General features: G+C 44.2%; 1 protein-coding gene across 1 annotated transcript in view; it reads left to right on the top strand.

The window, feature by feature from the left end:
• Positions 1–16,234, top strand: part of col7a1l (collagen type VII alpha 1-like) — a 136,251-nt gene that overhangs the window by 31,269 nt on the left and 88,748 nt on the right. Inside the window, exons 22-34 of the mRNA XM_079494216.1 lie at positions 857–996; positions 1,967–2,090; positions 3,263–3,406; positions 7,903–8,093; positions 8,255–8,326; positions 8,682–8,699; positions 8,825–8,851; positions 9,559–9,624; positions 10,104–10,184; positions 13,393–13,419; positions 14,085–14,129; positions 14,784–14,858; positions 15,320–15,415. Coding sequence (XP_079350342.1) covers positions 857–996; positions 1,967–2,090; positions 3,263–3,406; positions 7,903–8,093; positions 8,255–8,326; positions 8,682–8,699; positions 8,825–8,851; positions 9,559–9,624; positions 10,104–10,184; positions 13,393–13,419; positions 14,085–14,129; positions 14,784–14,858; positions 15,320–15,415 — 1,106 coding nt within the window. The remainder of the gene's footprint in view (positions 1–856; positions 997–1,966; positions 2,091–3,262; positions 3,407–7,902; positions 8,094–8,254; positions 8,327–8,681; positions 8,700–8,824; positions 8,852–9,558; positions 9,625–10,103; positions 10,185–13,392; positions 13,420–14,084; positions 14,130–14,783; positions 14,859–15,319; positions 15,416–16,234) is intronic.

Raw genomic sequence — 16,234 nt, 5'->3', positions numbered from 1 at the left:
CCTTAATGTCTTTGTTTAAAATAGATGATCTACAAGTTTGTAGATGGGCTATTTCCAGGGGTCCATGCTGGCTTATGGTGGACATTTTTGTCACAATTTCATTTTTGCCACGGACATACAAAATGACAATAATATTACCAGAAACACACACAGAGATTGCCCTATACCAGATCTGTAACTCTAAGAGTTACAGATACAGTAGAAATGCAGTAGAGATACAGTACACATGGAACCAAATGGACCATAGTTATGGGTCATTGCCCAAATGGTCAACGGTTTTATGATCAAAAGAACAACATTATAATGGTGTGAAAAAAAGTAAAATCTAAAATGTATTATTATTTCTGTTGACTGATCACCCCAGAATAGCGATGCTAGGTTTCAAGTGGTTATAGTCCCAAGTTCAACAGTACTTCATGGCAGTGGTGCTCAACGTTTTTAGCTTGGGACCCCTGGAAATGCTTTGACCATGTCTCTCGTTACCTAAACGTAACCTCAGTAAAACTATGCCTAAACCTAACCTTATTCCAAAACATAACCTCAGTAAAACTATATGCCTAAACTTAACCTTATAACTAAACGTAACCTCAGTAAGACTATGCCTAAACCTAACCTTATTCCTAACCTTAACCTCAGTTAAACGAGTACAAGAATTACAAGAGGCGCTGTGGGCAAGTGGTGCGTGAAGAAAATGCGGGCGATTGTGTATTGGGGCAAGCACGTTACTAGTTTATGGGTGTTTATTCACGTTGTACTCTGTGTGTGTGTGTGTGTGTGTGTGTGTGTGTGTGTGTGTGTGTGTGTGTGTGTGTGTGTGTGTGCGCGTGTGCGCGTGTGTGTGTGTGTGTGTGGACAGTGTGCGGTAAAGCCAAGGCAGACGTTGTCTTCCTGGTGGATGAGTCTTCCAGCATCGGTGTCAATAACTTTGATAAGATAAAAGACTTCATCTTCCGGGTTTCCACTTATTTCCCATTCATCGGTCCTCATGGTACACAGGTACAGTATACCACTGTCCTCATGGTACACAGGTACAGTATACCACTGCATTTAACTCAGGGCTTGACATTAACTTTTTGAGGCACTTGTCCTTTGGACAAGTACATTTCCCATTCACTTGTCCTTCGGACAAGTACATTTCCCATTCACTTGTCCGGGCACAAAAGTAACTTGTCCGGAGCACGAGCACACAAATAGGCCTACATTTTAAATCAACTGTAAGTTGGTCTTACTTGGTGAATACATGTTTGAATATATACATCGGTCCTAGCCACGCATGCCCGCATGGTTAGCAGACTGACCTCGTCGGCATTAAAACTTGTAGCACTGCCTTTGTGCTTCCCAAATATCGACTGTTCACAAAGGACGTTTTTATATAGCTTTTCCTGTAAAAGTGGCGATATTTTATATACAGTAACATATGTTTTCTGCCAGAACTTTCAAATGGATATGAAACTAGAGGATAATATCTGACTCAAAGTCTTAAATAATTACTGGGTGAGTACACACGCAGTGCTGCAAGTTTACATGCCGACGTGGTCAGTCTGCTAACTGCTCTGATAGGACTTATATATGGATGTGTATTTGGAATACATGAAATGTATGTAAGATTACAGACATTCTAGGGCTATTAACAATATTGGATATATTATACACTACAGCATCACACGAAAGCAGCAGATCCACAAACATGGCACGAAATGCCTCGTTTTGAGCTTGTAGATCTGCTACTTTTGAATAGTTTCGGACATGGGTTTCCACGCAACAGAGACAATATATTGCTAAAACCTAAAATGACACAGATGTTTGACCGCTTTTAATGGGATTCTATTGTCATTGTTATCTCTGTCAGGCCAAAGGAAAAAAGGATTTTTTTTGTAATTTGTGAATGTTAGTGTGTGTAGTGAAATAATGGACTGAATGTGTTTGGTGTTACGATGACGTCTACTTCCATGTCCTCTGCTCTCAGATAGCCGTGGTTCACTACAGCGATGACCCTCGGATAGAGTTCAACCTGGGGGACAACAAGGACAGGAACTCTGTCCTCAGGGCCCTCAGGGGCCTGCGCTACGGAGGAGGCAACACCAGGACAGGTAACTGACAAGCAGTGGTGGAACAAATACTATTTTTTAAGTATCAAAATACACTTTGATTGCTACAGAATCTCCCCAGGCCTATTTTGATGTTGCTACCGTTTAACATTGCACGAAGGCCTTGTTCGGGGGCCCACAGCAAAATGTTCTCTTATAGCGAGAATCAGACGCATACATCAAAAGAAAGCTGAACTTGTCCACTTCAATTTAAAAAATACATTTTGATTTTACCATGTTCCATTCTGGAGATATTGACCTTTTTGCAACACCTGCTTTTGCCTGGAAGTGGTTATCTTGAACAGCGAGCAGAGTTATGGATGGTTTAAAGTCATTGAAAGGCAGATATAAAAATGAACACAATAAATATCCTATACATCCTATACACCGAATGAAAGCCCTGAATGTGTACTTTTACGAGGAAAACAGTACATGTTGATCCCATCTACAGTTTGACAGTAATTGGTTATTGAATGCAGCTTGTGCCCACCAGATAACTTCAGAGAAGACATGGACGTGAACTCCTCAATATTCACAAAATAAGGCCTATAGCGACATATAAATACTATATACCGTATGAAACAGAAGACTCTCTGCTTTCATAAGGAAAAAAATTCTACTGTAATAATACAAAAAATCACACCCCTGTGAAGTGAGCGGTGCAACTCTACTTCTCTACTTATTCACTACAGCTCGCTATATACGGACTGAGACAGAAAGTCATGTAAACCTTTTATTTACAGTTTGGTCTGTAAACTTCTACTTTAATAATAAAAATCACACCACTGTGAAGTGAGCGGTGCAACTCTGTTCTCTACTTATTCACTACAGCTCGCTATATACGGACTGAGGCAGAAAGTCATGTAAAGCTTTTATTTACAGTTTGGTCTGTAAACTTCTACTGTAATAATAAAAATCACACCCCTGTGAAGTGAGTGGTGCAACTCTGTCCCACAGAGTTGCACCACTCACTTCACAGGGGTGTGATTTTTATTATTACAGTAGAAGTTTACAGACCAAAAGTAAACGTTTTCAAGTAATTGTAATGGAATGTAAAGTACAAGATTTGCTTCTGAGATACAGTAGATATAGATAGAGGTACATCCCTACTTAAACATAATAGAAACCTATGGTAAAGTCAGCTGGTTTAATGATGATACTGTTCCTCCATGCAGGGAAGGGCATCAGTTATGTGCTGAAGGAGCTGTTCCAGGAGTCCCTGGGGATGCGCCAGGACGTTGCCCACGTTCTGGTTCTGATCACAGATGGTAGAGCCATCGACGACGTGGTACCGCCCTCCAGGATCGCACATGCTCTGGGTCAGTTTCCCCTTAAACCCATTTTGACCTGAGATCAGATTCTAAAAATGTCTTCTACATCCTGACAGTTTTCTGAAAAAGCTATGTTTCTATGTCAGTCGTTCTTCGATTTTTCAAAAATAGCAGACCTACAAGCTCGTAGCGTGCCACTTGGTGGCGCGCTATGAGCTTGTAGATCTGCTATTTTTCAATAGCTAAAGCATAACATAATGCTAACACCAAAGGGGTTCCCGCCCAAAATGGGTTAAGTTGAACAAGAAGCTGCAAAAAACGTTTTGTCTGCTTCGCACAGGGTGAAAGCTCACTCCCACTCACACAGATCAGCTAACACAGGGAATCTGTCTGAACCTTCCCTAAAACACCCTGGACAGCTGCGCGCCACACGTCCCAGACTATTCTCCCTTCTGACTCCCAAACTGCGGAACAAACTCCCCCATTGCAGTTAGAACTGCAATGGGGGAGCAACTTTGAGAACCAGAAACCCAAAGTGTGTGTGTGTGTGTGTGTGTGTGTGTGTGTGTGTGTGTGTGTGTGTGTGTGTGTGTGTGTGTGTGTGTGTGTGTGTGTGTGTGTGTGTGTGTGTGTGTGTGTGTGTGTGTGTGTGTGTGTGTGTGTGTGCGCGCGCATGTGCGTGTGCGTGCGCGTGCACCTTGCTGCCTATAGAAGTCACCGTGCAGTCAGTGACTCAAGGCATATTGGGCCGTATAGACACTCTAATAATAGATATTTGGTGTCTTATAGCTTTGTTGGCTGCATGCCATTAGTATCAGTCTCCTGTAGATGTGTGAACCCTGTCAGTGTGAAGTTTGCAATTCCAGCTTCAGCCTATAATGTGCGTCTTCAGGCAAAAAATACTGCACTTGCCATCAAGATTGATGTTTTTCATGCCTTCGTGCACTCGGCACTACCATTTATCTGGGCATTTATGCATTGTGTTCCTTAAATAGAAATGAGGATACATTTCCAGATAAGGACTGCTTAACACTCCCATCGCCCAGGACGAAGTACTTTGTCCTTTCTATTAGTAACGCCCGACGCCCAGGACGAAGTATTGTCCAAAAGACGAGGATTATTGATACGAGAACGGATCGCATGGCTCTATAGCCCAGGCGCGCCTCCTGGGCAATCCTCGGTGACGCGCAAGAGTGAGACGTCATCAAAAAACTCCCTCCTCTGTTTAGCTGATGAAAACGAAAAACTTAAAACGTTCATAACTCGCGATCTAAATCATCCCGTCTTTTTCTGAAAAAAGATCCTGTGTTAGACGGCGCTCCGCGGTCCAGTCGCTAGTCTCGATAGATTTATTCTTGTCTCCCGTTGTCGTCGATCGACTCTAGAGTGGTGTGGCTATTGTTAGCTGCTACACACACAGCAACAACTTCCGCCGGTCCGTCCGGAAAAGGGGTCCGGGTTTATAAATCGAATGGGCGCATTCTGTCACGGTGCGTGTCAGGTGAGGACCCAAAAGCAGAACAAGCAGGCCAGCAGGTCAAGTCCAGTATTTATTAGCAACGAACAGGACATATACACAGGCAGGAACACAACGTAACAATAACTTATAATCTAGCAAGGAAACACTGAACACAGGGAGACTTAAATAGACACATACTAACTACACACAGGTGAAACATAACTACACACACATGATTGGCTGACAACTAAACATGACACAGGTGGACTCAAGTTAGCAATCAGGGTAGAGACAAGACAGGTAGTAACAAATAGAGTAGACAGGAAACACTAGGAACAACACTACACAGTAAAAGTGTGCAACAGACTGATATCGTGACAGTACCTCCCCCCCAAGGAATGGATCCTAGACATTCCAACAACAACAACAAAATCACAGAATACTTAGTAGGGTGGGTGGAGGGGAGTCGGAAGGAGGGTTCAGGGGCTACAGAAAATACTTGGGCACAGAACAGCACTGGTAGGACAAAAGCAAAAATAACAGATCTACACGCTCAAAACAAATAGGAACAGAACAATGGACTGGCTCTAGGCAGGGCTAAACAAGGAGTCACACAGACAGGCAGGTGGGGAGACACGCAGACAAGCACACAGACAAACAGACAGGCACAAACTGAGACAAACCAAGAGACAAACAAACTAACTGACAGACAGTAAAACAGGCAGACAAACATGCAGTCTGACACAACAGGTGGGTAAACAGATTAGGGGGACAAAATGACTGGGGAGCAGACAAACGCACAAGCATACTGGCAGACAGACACGCAGACATACAAACCGGGAGACAGGCCGACAGACAAACAGGGAGAATTGTCAATGGGCTGGTTGGTGGACCAACCAAACCTCTAGCAGAGGGGCATGGAACTCCAGAGCTGAACAGAGGGGGCTGTGGAGGGGCAACAGTCTGAGGAAGCCGAGGGCCAGAGATCCGGGGAACAAAAGGCCTGGCAGTCGGGAAAACAGCAGGCTGGGAAACAGGAGTAGGGGGGCTAGGTACAGACGGAGGGTCAGGTAGCAACAGAGGTAGCCTGGTTAATAAACCAGACCGAATCAGCCGTTGGCAAAAAAAAGTTGCCTACCAGCGGATTTCGGTCTGGCGAGGCTCAGTAGCACGCCTCTTTCCTACAATCGAGAACAGGTCGGACCAATCGGGACACGGTATGCAATATGGGCGGGCTTTGGTACAGTGACGTTCAATGCTTGAGACTTTTGACTGACAGTAGCTCTGACCAATTGCGTCAAAGAGAAAATGTTTGAACCCGCCCCCCGGGAAATGAAATCCAAGTGGAGCCAGCCCAGACTGATATACCGCGACAGTGTTGTGTGATATTAGTCTGGCTTATTAGCCAGGCTACAACAGAGGAGCATCTGTACTAGCACTAGACGGCAGCCTAGCCTCAGTAGTGCTGAGCTGTGGCGGCGACAGGGCATCGTGTGCCAGGGGCGGAACTTTGGCGTCGCAGTGTGCATCTGCATCGCTGGGCGGCGGTGGCCGCGTCTCGGCGTCGCTGGGCGGCGGTGGCCGCGTCTCGGCGTCGCTGGGCGGCGGTGGCCGCGTCTCGGCGTCGCTGGGCGGCGGTGGCCGCGTCTCTGCATCCCTGGGAATAGGAGTGCGCCGGTGACGACGAGAGCGGCGGCGACCAGACCTCTTACGAGGCTTCGGAGGGACACTGGGAGAAGTTGCAACACGACCCAAAGCAATGTTGTGAGCACCAGCCCCACGAGGACCCCCAAGAGCCAAGCTGGTGCCTAGATATGGGTCGTCTTCAGAATCTGAGTCAGAATAGACAGGGATCTTCACCCTACTCTGGAAATAGCTGAGCAGGTCCATCATGGGCTGGGTATTCTCAGGAGCAGGATGGGAGCATGCTGGTTGCAAGCTCATGATACCAAGCCTGACAGAGTGAGGAGCAGGTGTAACTGAGGTGGAGTGACAAAAGTCCTTTAGCCTCTCACGGACGATGTTAATGTGAGGTACAAAGTGGCTCACCCATGGCCGCTCCTGGAACCATTGCTGCTGGGTCGAAATCCTTTTTTCAAATTCAGCACACTGATCGGGAGCTGAGGTGATGAGGCACGTCACAACAGTGTCAAATTCATCCACCTTTTGCTGGAAAAGTCTCTGTTCTGCTGGGTCCATTCTTTGGCTAGATTATACTGTCACGGTGCGTGTCAGGTGAGGACCCAAAAGCAGAACAAGCAGGCCAGCAGGTCAAGTCCAGTATTTATTAGCAACGAACAGGACATATACACAGGCAGGAACACAACGTAACAATAACTTATAATCTAGCAAGGAAACACTGAACACAGGGAGACTTAAATAGACACATACTAACTACACACAGGTGAAACATAACTACACACACATGATTGGCTGACAACTAAACATGACACAGGTGGACTCAAGTTAGCAATCAGGGTAGAGACAAGACAGGTAGTAACAAATAGAGTAGACAGGAAACACTAGGAACAACACTACACAGTAAAAGTGTGCAACAGACTGATATCGTGACACATTCATGTAATGGATTAAATAACCCCGGGCAATTAACTAATGCTAAATAGTTGTTGAATTTGTTTTAACTGTTTACTAATGCTTAGTAATGTATGAATAATGCAATTATTACAAATGATGAATTCATGATGAATTAAATATTTGCTCATGCTTCAGCTTAACTAATGCTTAACTAATGCTAAATGGTGTGTAGTTATAATAAAGTGCTTCTGAACATTGGAATAATAATGTTTGACATAACATTCTTTTTACTTGCTGAACAAGAGCTAAGTCTGATGCACAGACTGAACTGATTCATGTTTTAATAGGGACTCATTTTATGTATACACGTACATGAATTCATTCATTACCTATTTATTTATTATGCCACCCACAATTGTCATATTATGCAGTTTATGCTCTTCTCTTCTCTCTATCCTTTTTAACTGCAATGATGAGCCTGCACAACGTTTTCCACCCACCTTATAATGTGATGTGACAATAAAGATTGATTCTGATTCTGTTTGTTTAGGTGTCAGTGTCCTGGCAGTTGGAGTTGCTTACGCTGACCTTGAGGAGCTGACAAAGATAGCATCGCCAACCGCCAGCTACAAGAACATCTTCTACGCCCAGACATTTGAAGACTTCCCTGCTGTGGAGAGAGAATTCATCAGTATCATCTGCAGTGAGACGCTTCTCTCCGAGTTCAAACTAGAGGCAGAGGTACTGTAGCAAAAAAACCAAAAAAACCATAACACAAACAAACAATGCTAGCATATTGAGTAAAGTATAGGGTCATATTCAAATATTGAATATGATATTTCAACCTTTGTATAATCTGACAATCATGTGTTTTTGAGCATAAAGACATTGTATTTTCTTAGTCGGCTCAGCTGTACACTCCTACTGGTGACCCAGAAGAGCCCCAGGGACCCTGCCTGTCCAACTGTGCTAAGGTTGGTGCACCCTTCTACCTTATGCCTGGTCCTCTGTGTAAAGATATAACATACTGTTAAGTATGTTTTTGGGTGAACTACACACTACACACACAGTAACTCCGAGGACCCCTGTAGGGTCCCGGTCCCCATATTGAAGACCCCTGGCCTACATAATTGCACGCACGCACGCACGCACGCACGCACGCACGCACGCACGCACGCACGCACAATATAGCTTACCGTAATTCCTATTACAGCATCACTCATTTAGTTGACATTATCTGAACTTTTCAAACCCAGATTAATGTTTAATTGAATTAACAGGCTCTCCTCTTTAATGAATGTGCTGTCCTTTTGTTTTTGTCACCTCCAGGGACAGAAAGGAGAACAGGTGAGTCATATTTAACCTTGCTAAAAATTAAATCAATTTACCACGACAAGTATTTTGCTATTTTACAAACTCTCTCTCTCTCTCTCTCTCTCTCTCTCTCTCTCTCTCTCTCTCTCTCTCTCTAGGGGGATGGCTTTGGTGTCGGAGGGCTGGTATGGTCAATATTGTCTCTGTCGTGTATCAAAAGTAGCAGAACTACAAACTCAAAGATTGATTGATTGATTGATTGAATAGTCCTTTATTATCCACAAGGGAGTAACTCTGAGGACCTCCTAGGGGTCCCCTAATGAAGACACCTGGTCTACACTGTAGGAGGGAAAACTATGATCTGGATAGCATTATCTCATTGGATTAATTTCTAGCTGGTGAAATTATAGTGAAATTAATTAACAACTTTCAACCTGGTATGCTTATTCTGTGCATGTCATAGCCAAACATGTAAAAAGAAATGCTTGGCTATGTTCTCTGTTTTTGAAATCATTTTTTAGTGGTTAAACTGTTCCTCATTTTTCCTGGGGACCCCTTGGATCCTCTCCAAGGACCCCTGCGGGTCCCCAGATCGCACTTTTGAGAACCACTGCCCTTACTGGGCTATGATGTAACTCAGATGATCTATCACAGACAAATATTACCTATTTTAGTATAATTGGTCTTCAAAAATGTTCATTAAGATTCAGTGTTTTTATTAATGCTAAATTTACCAGGTTAAGAGAAAGGCTGTAGTTTCTATTAACTCCAAGTTTCATATACAGCACAGAATGTAAACTTTGTACATTTTTTAATTCTGAGTAGTTCCCTCCGAAACAAAAGAGTCAAGCATTGTTTTTTTCTCTTCTCTCTTTCTCTCTTGTCTGTGCAGAAATTTAGGCAAAGTCCTGGACAGTTTAATCCCTTCAGCTCCTCAAAAGGCGAGACGGGAGAGAGGGTAAGGAGCCATGCACATCAACATACAGTATACAGTACACAGATTAGACAAAATGTAACTTTATTCATAAAAAAGTTACATAGTGCTGCTTAACCCATTCTAGGCGGGAACCCCCTTTGGTGTTAGCATTATGTTATGCTTTAGCCATTGAAAATAGCAGATCTACAAGCTCATAGCGCGCCACCGAGTGGCGCGCTATGAACTTGTAGGTCTGCTATTTTTGAAAAATCGATTTTGATAGATGCATCTCTTGTTGTCTTAATTGCTTCTTCGGGCATCTGTAGAGATGCCTGAGGAAGGACTCCTCATACAGTCGCGGCCCACCCATCTGACCGCTAAACGGGGCAGCCGTTCCACTGCCGCGTTTAGTGGTCCGATTTCTAAGTGAGCCGCTGGTCCAGAAAAAGGTTGGTTAAAAACCACTGCCCTATAAGTTCTATTATCTTCCATCACAGATCATTGCTTGTATGTTTTGACAGGGACTATCTGGAATAGACGGCATTCCTGGGTTACCAGGGCGACCAGGGCGCGCAGGGCCTCCCGGGTCTGCAGGCTTACGGGTAATCTAAATGCAATGTTTCCCAAACGGTGGGTCTCGACCCATTTGTGGGTCGCAGACCCATTGTTATGGGTCCTCATAGTTTGTGTTTCCTACTTTTGGTTTTTGATTATTATTATTTCGAAACATTCGCAAAAGACATTCCCAGAAAAGCTAAACTTTTCATGAATTAATAACAAACTCCAATGATATTTCTTTACCAGCTTCTTTACTTACGAAGCAGGCTGGTCTACTTTCTATCAGGTTGGTAGCATAGATATTTAAAAAAATAGGTGCCTCATTGGCCGCTGAAGTTCGTTGGAGCGATGTGTGTCGACGGGAGGGTGGAAGACTTTACACTGGGGGAGGAAGTACGCCGGAAGTGTGGAAGGCACGCTAAGTCACGCTGCCACTCAAGTTGACTACTGGCCAATCACAGCGCATCTTTTCCCGGACTTACAGAAGACCCGTACTCTGCGCTCTGTGACGCACGCTCATGCTTCCGCGGGGCTTCGCAAGGAATCCCGGGAATTCTTTGGCCTCCCTTGAGCACATACTGTACGCTCCAGAGCCGAAAGGGGCGTCTACTAGTGATGCGCGGGCCGGCTTCTTTTCATAACCCGCCCGTCCTACTCCGCCACGGGAGCCAACACCGCGCCAACCTGCCCCGCAAAAAAACAATATAATCAACGGCCCGCCCGCCCCGCGGCCCGCGAAAACAAAAAGTAGCCTAACTACCGGCTTTTCAACACCCAGCAAGTTCAGGCCATTTCAATTGCTTTGGAGAGAGAGAGGGGAGGGGGCAGGGACGTGCAAAGGTCGCTCGTTATGAGAGAGAGAGAGAAAGAGGTGACGTCTTTCCTGTGTGAGTTGTAACAAATTATTTGAATTAACAGTATAACACTTAGGCTACACATATGTGACATGACATACATGTCACATATGTGTAAGTGTTAATTCAATCTCCCAAACTTTGGGTTGTGCATATGTGCGCATGCAGCAGTGTAGCTCTCCGCTCGAAATGAAATGTCATGAGCTAATTTTAAGTTTTGATTGTGTATAGCCTACTTCAACTTCGTTGCGCGGCGGCGGTACCGCACACCTATAATAGCCGCTCTACAAGCTCACAACGCATCGCCTGCGACGCGTTGTGAGCTTGTAGATCTGCTATAATTCTGTGCGTGCGCACTGTGTATGCAGAGCTACACATCACCACGCTCAATTAAGAAAGAGTTGGTGCAGATGTGCTCATTGCGCTGATGACGGTCAGGTTCAGAGCCTCAGAACGGAGAGGACACTTTTCTCCAATGGTCAACAATAAGGCAGGGGCTAAAGCGCCCTTTCATAAGCAACACATTGATGAACAACAGAACAACAAGCTGATGGTTTCAGCAGGAGGAGTAGACAGTATAGACACAGGAGAGGAGTTACGGGAATGCTTTTTCTTCCTACTTTTTTGCGGGACAACCCGCGGGACCTGCGGGCAACGGGTTGGCCCGCGCATCACTAGCGTCTACATATATGGAGGCTAATCTTTCCGGTGATAAAATGGCCACCAATGTAATCAAAAAGGTCAACCATAGAACAAGATTCCTTTACAGGATCTCCTCACTGGTCAACAAAAACACCTTGAAGACCCTAACAGGAGCCCTTGTACAGGGTTACTTTGACTATGCATGCACCTCCTGGTACCACAGCACCTCAAAGGCCCTTAAAACCAGGCTCCAGACTTCCCAAAACAAACTGGTCAGGCTCCTACTTGACCTAGCCCCCCGAACCCACCTCACCCCTGCCCACTTCGACAGGCTGGAATGGCTTAGGGTCGACGACAGAGTACAGCATCTTGCAATGGGTCTGGTCCACAAGATTCGATACACCACCAAGATACCCATGTACCTGTCTAGATACTTCCTAAATGTTAACGAAGTCCACACCCACAACACCAGAGGGAGTGCAACGAACCATGTACAACCCAGATTCGGCACAAACAAGGGACTAAATTCTTTTCGCTCCTATGCCACCAAAATGTGGAACGCCCTACCAACTGTCATTAAGACATGCGAATCCCTTGACTCTTTCAAAACCGCTCTCAAAGGGCACCTACGGACGGCTGCAATTCGAAACTGGCCCCTGTAAAATCGGACAACACAAGAGACGGTCGCGGCCACACAGCCAACTCAAGGTATGGCCACTGAGCCGACTTGGGGACCCATCGCAAGGACAACACAAGAGACGGTCACGGCCACACAGCCAACTCAAGGTACGGCCACGGAGTCGACTTGGGGACCCAACGCAGCTCCTCCAAGAAAACAAACAAATTAGCGGAGCTGAACGTGAATCCCCCCCACCGCCCACCCCTTTTTTTTCCTCACTGTATATGTTTCTTTTCCCTTTTTACCTCCTTTATGATGAATTCCTGTTCTGTCTATAGAAGTGTCTATTTGTACGTCTCTAAATGTTTTGATGATTTGAACATGGTGGACCCTATTGGAAACAAGTGTAATGCTTAATTGGGTCGTCCACTCACAGTTAACAGCCTTTGTATTGAGTTTGTGCTTGAAATGTACTGTAATTCTGCAAACTGTTAATAAATTCTTCAATCAATCAATCAATCAATCAATATGTCTATGGTTGGTAGTGGCAACTTATCATTTCATTGGCTGCCGTAGTCACCTAGTGGCAACTTATCATTTCATTGGCTGCCGTAGTCGCCTATCTTTCTGATTGGCTGTCTCGTCTCTAGGCAACCAGACACTTTTTGCCTCTAGCCGACCTCTCAGCCAATGGGATAGCATTGCATTGCAGCCAGCAAGTTGCAACATTTCCACACACACCCAAATACAGATAGACACAGATTTCATAGCACAATTCTGCAGATATAATAACGCAGCAACTATGTCATCAATTCTTTTTTTCAATAATGCCATGAAGAAATGAAAGACAAATCTGCTAAATTACATGAATTAGAACAAATATTTAAGAAGTAGTGAAAATAGCTGATCTAGTGAAAATAGCAGATCTACAAGCTCACAACGTGTCGCTTCGCGCCACGTCGTGAGCTTGTAGATCAGCTATTTTCACTAGTTTTGTTCCTGGGCAAATATCTTGTTTGTATTGCTGCTTTCAACGTTTAGATCTCAGTCGATTTAATCAGGAATTTGAATTCATTACTTTCATCTTAATTTGAATGAATTAGATTTACAGTATTGTTCTTTTCCCCCCCTCCTCAGGGCCCGCAGGGTATTTCAGGGGACTTGGTGAGTTCAAAGCAAACATTAACACATTATTCCTGTAACAATTTCATCAGTTGATTCCAGCTTGGTGAATTTAATATGTCATCTATAATAAGGCGGAACTTAGCTTGAGAGGAACCACAGGATTCGAGTTATTCAATATCAGCAATTTGCGAGAATGAGGTGAAAACTTCCAGTGTTTAGTTTTAGACATATCTTTTGAATAAACTTCCATTCAGTTTGAGTCATATGTAATGTTTAATTTTAGTCTAGTTTGAGTTGTCAAAATAACATGAGATTTTAGTCGACTACAGTTGATTTTGTCAACAAATAAATATTTTAGCATGCCTTGATGCCATCGTAATGGTTGATTTTACACTTGGTTGCATGCTGAAAATACAATCATGTAGATCTGCTATTTTGAGAGTGCCACACCAAGCACAACAAAGCATAATAATGTTTTAGTTCTACTAGATCTCTTCTCTACTAGTACCTCAATAACATTTGAGTCTAATTTTTTATTTGTTGACAACATTGGCAATATATTTAATCTTAGCTTTAGTCGTCATAGCATCGTTTTTATTGAGTTTTCATCTGTGGATTTTCGGTCATAGTTTTAGTTGGCGAAATTAACACTGGATACTTCCAGTTTCCACTTGAAGACACTTGAACATGTTTTGTGTTGACAGGGCCGCCCTGGAAGCCCTGGTCCAAAGGGCCAGAGAGGAGAGAGGGTATGTTTCATTACATTTACAACTTGGGGTTGGGGAAGTGGGGAGTGGGGGTCTGAAGAGATGAGTCTCTGAGATGTACAGTAACAGAAGCGTAGCCATGCGCTGGGCAACACAGGCAGCTGCCCACCCAGTTGAGCTTACAGTACCTTGCCCCGCTGTTGAAAGACAGACAGAATATTTTTAATAATGACCCCGAGATCTCTGCTTCACGATAGATGGATGCCGGGCACTCGGGCAGCAAGTCACCTCCCCCCGACGAGTCGACGACACATCCAAATAAAACATGTCCACTGTTGGAGCACCATATACTGCATTCAAATGTATTTTTAAAGCCACAGTCATTGCTTAACAAAAGCTGACAATGGGTAATTCACATGCACCCTCAACAACTCCTTTTATGACTCATTTTGTCTGTGTAGCCGCTATGTAATCGACGGAGGAGGACGTGGACTTTTGGCTGCATGTGTTTTGTTTTTTTTACTTTGTTTGCTGACTCAATCCCTTGCAGGACGTCATGTTCTGCCTGTAATGCTGTCTAACCTACTGTGCGTCTTTGTATATGCAATAGCTAGGTCTGCCTGTTGTGATCATCTTTGTAATGGATTTATTTCCCACCACTGGTGACCACCATCTGTGTGTCCTCCTCACCACTAGGGGGAACCTGGTTATGTCATAGCAGGAGCAGACGCTGGCTACATCCCAGGACGAAAAGGAGAACCAGGATCTTCAGTGAGTCACCAAATGTATTATTATAACAGAGATGCTTTTATAGCAATAAACGTATTTGTGTTGAACCTCTCCTACATAGAATGTAGCTCCAAGCGCTGTAAAACATATTGTACAATATGTTTTAAACATTTAATATTTACGACATAGACATTTCACTCTTACCCAGAGCGACTTACAATAAAACAGGCAATTAGTCTCGTACATAGAATGCAGAGAGACAATGTAGTGCCTCAATAAACTACGATACCAGGTAAACAATGAATCAGTAGCAGCAGCATCTGTCTCAAAATGACCTGCTACTGCATAAATGACATTCAGAAGATGCTATAAATCACATTCTGGTCTTTATTAAGCAATACATTGAAATTAAGTTGATGCATTTTTTTTCACTTAGAGTTGTGAAATTAACTATGAATGTAGTTTAATGTAGTTTAAACACAAATGTTGTACTCCTGTTACAGGGTCCCCATGGACCTCCAGGTATGCCAGGGGGCGCGGGACCTCCAGGCCTGTCCGGTCAGCCAGGCCCTCTAGGATCTCCAGGGGCTTCTGTTAAGGTACAGTGTGAACAAAGGGTGCAAACCTGTCCTCGGTCTTCTCTTAACAATTTGAATGCTGGCCATTTTGAGCAGAGCTATTCCGCCTGTGCTAAAGGTGATGCATTGAACGAAGGACCTTGTCTGAGGCCCACAGTAAATGTTCTCTTATAGCGAGAATCACACAGCATACCTCAGCATGTCCTCGGTCTTCTCTTAACAATTTGAATGCTGGCCATTTTGAGCAGAGCTATTCCGCCTGTGCTAAAGGTGATGCATTGAACGAAGGACCTTGTCTGAGGCCCACAGTAAATGTTCTCTTATAGCGAGAATCACACAGCATACCTCAAAAGAAAGCGTAACTTGTCCACTCTAATTTTTTTTTTTAAATGTGATTTTACCATCTTCCATTCTGGAGATATGCACCTTTATGTAACACCTGCTTTTGTAGTAGCGTACTCTTCTCGAACAGAAAGCCTAATTAGAAGCGGTTTTATGTCAGACGCTGTGTGTCGTTCCAACTCGGAAAGCCGTGCTCGCGCTGTGAGTTCCCTCCGAGGTGGAACGACTGTTTTGAGTCGGTTAGTATTACTGCCAAACAACACAACACATTTGCCATGTTCTATCTGACCGGCGTTGATCATCATGATAAAGAAATAACCGCTCGCACAGGCGATACAATACAAACGTTTTTTGTTTGAATATGAAGAAAAAAGGAGAGAAATCTGACGGAGAGACACTGAAGTCACACTCGGATCAGATTACACACACAACCCCTCCGTTGAAAGTCACATGAGAGGAAAGAGCCCTCCCCTCCCTGAAACAAAGAGAACCAAGAAG

Source organism: Electrona antarctica (genome assembly GCF_951216825.1).
Source record: "Electrona antarctica genome assembly, chromosome: 23".
Classification (NCBI taxonomy): Eukaryota; Metazoa; Chordata; class Actinopteri; order Myctophiformes; family Myctophidae; genus Electrona; species Electrona antarctica.
The sequence above is the reverse complement of the archived record's forward strand: the minus strand, read 5'-3'. Positions and strand labels throughout refer to the sequence as shown.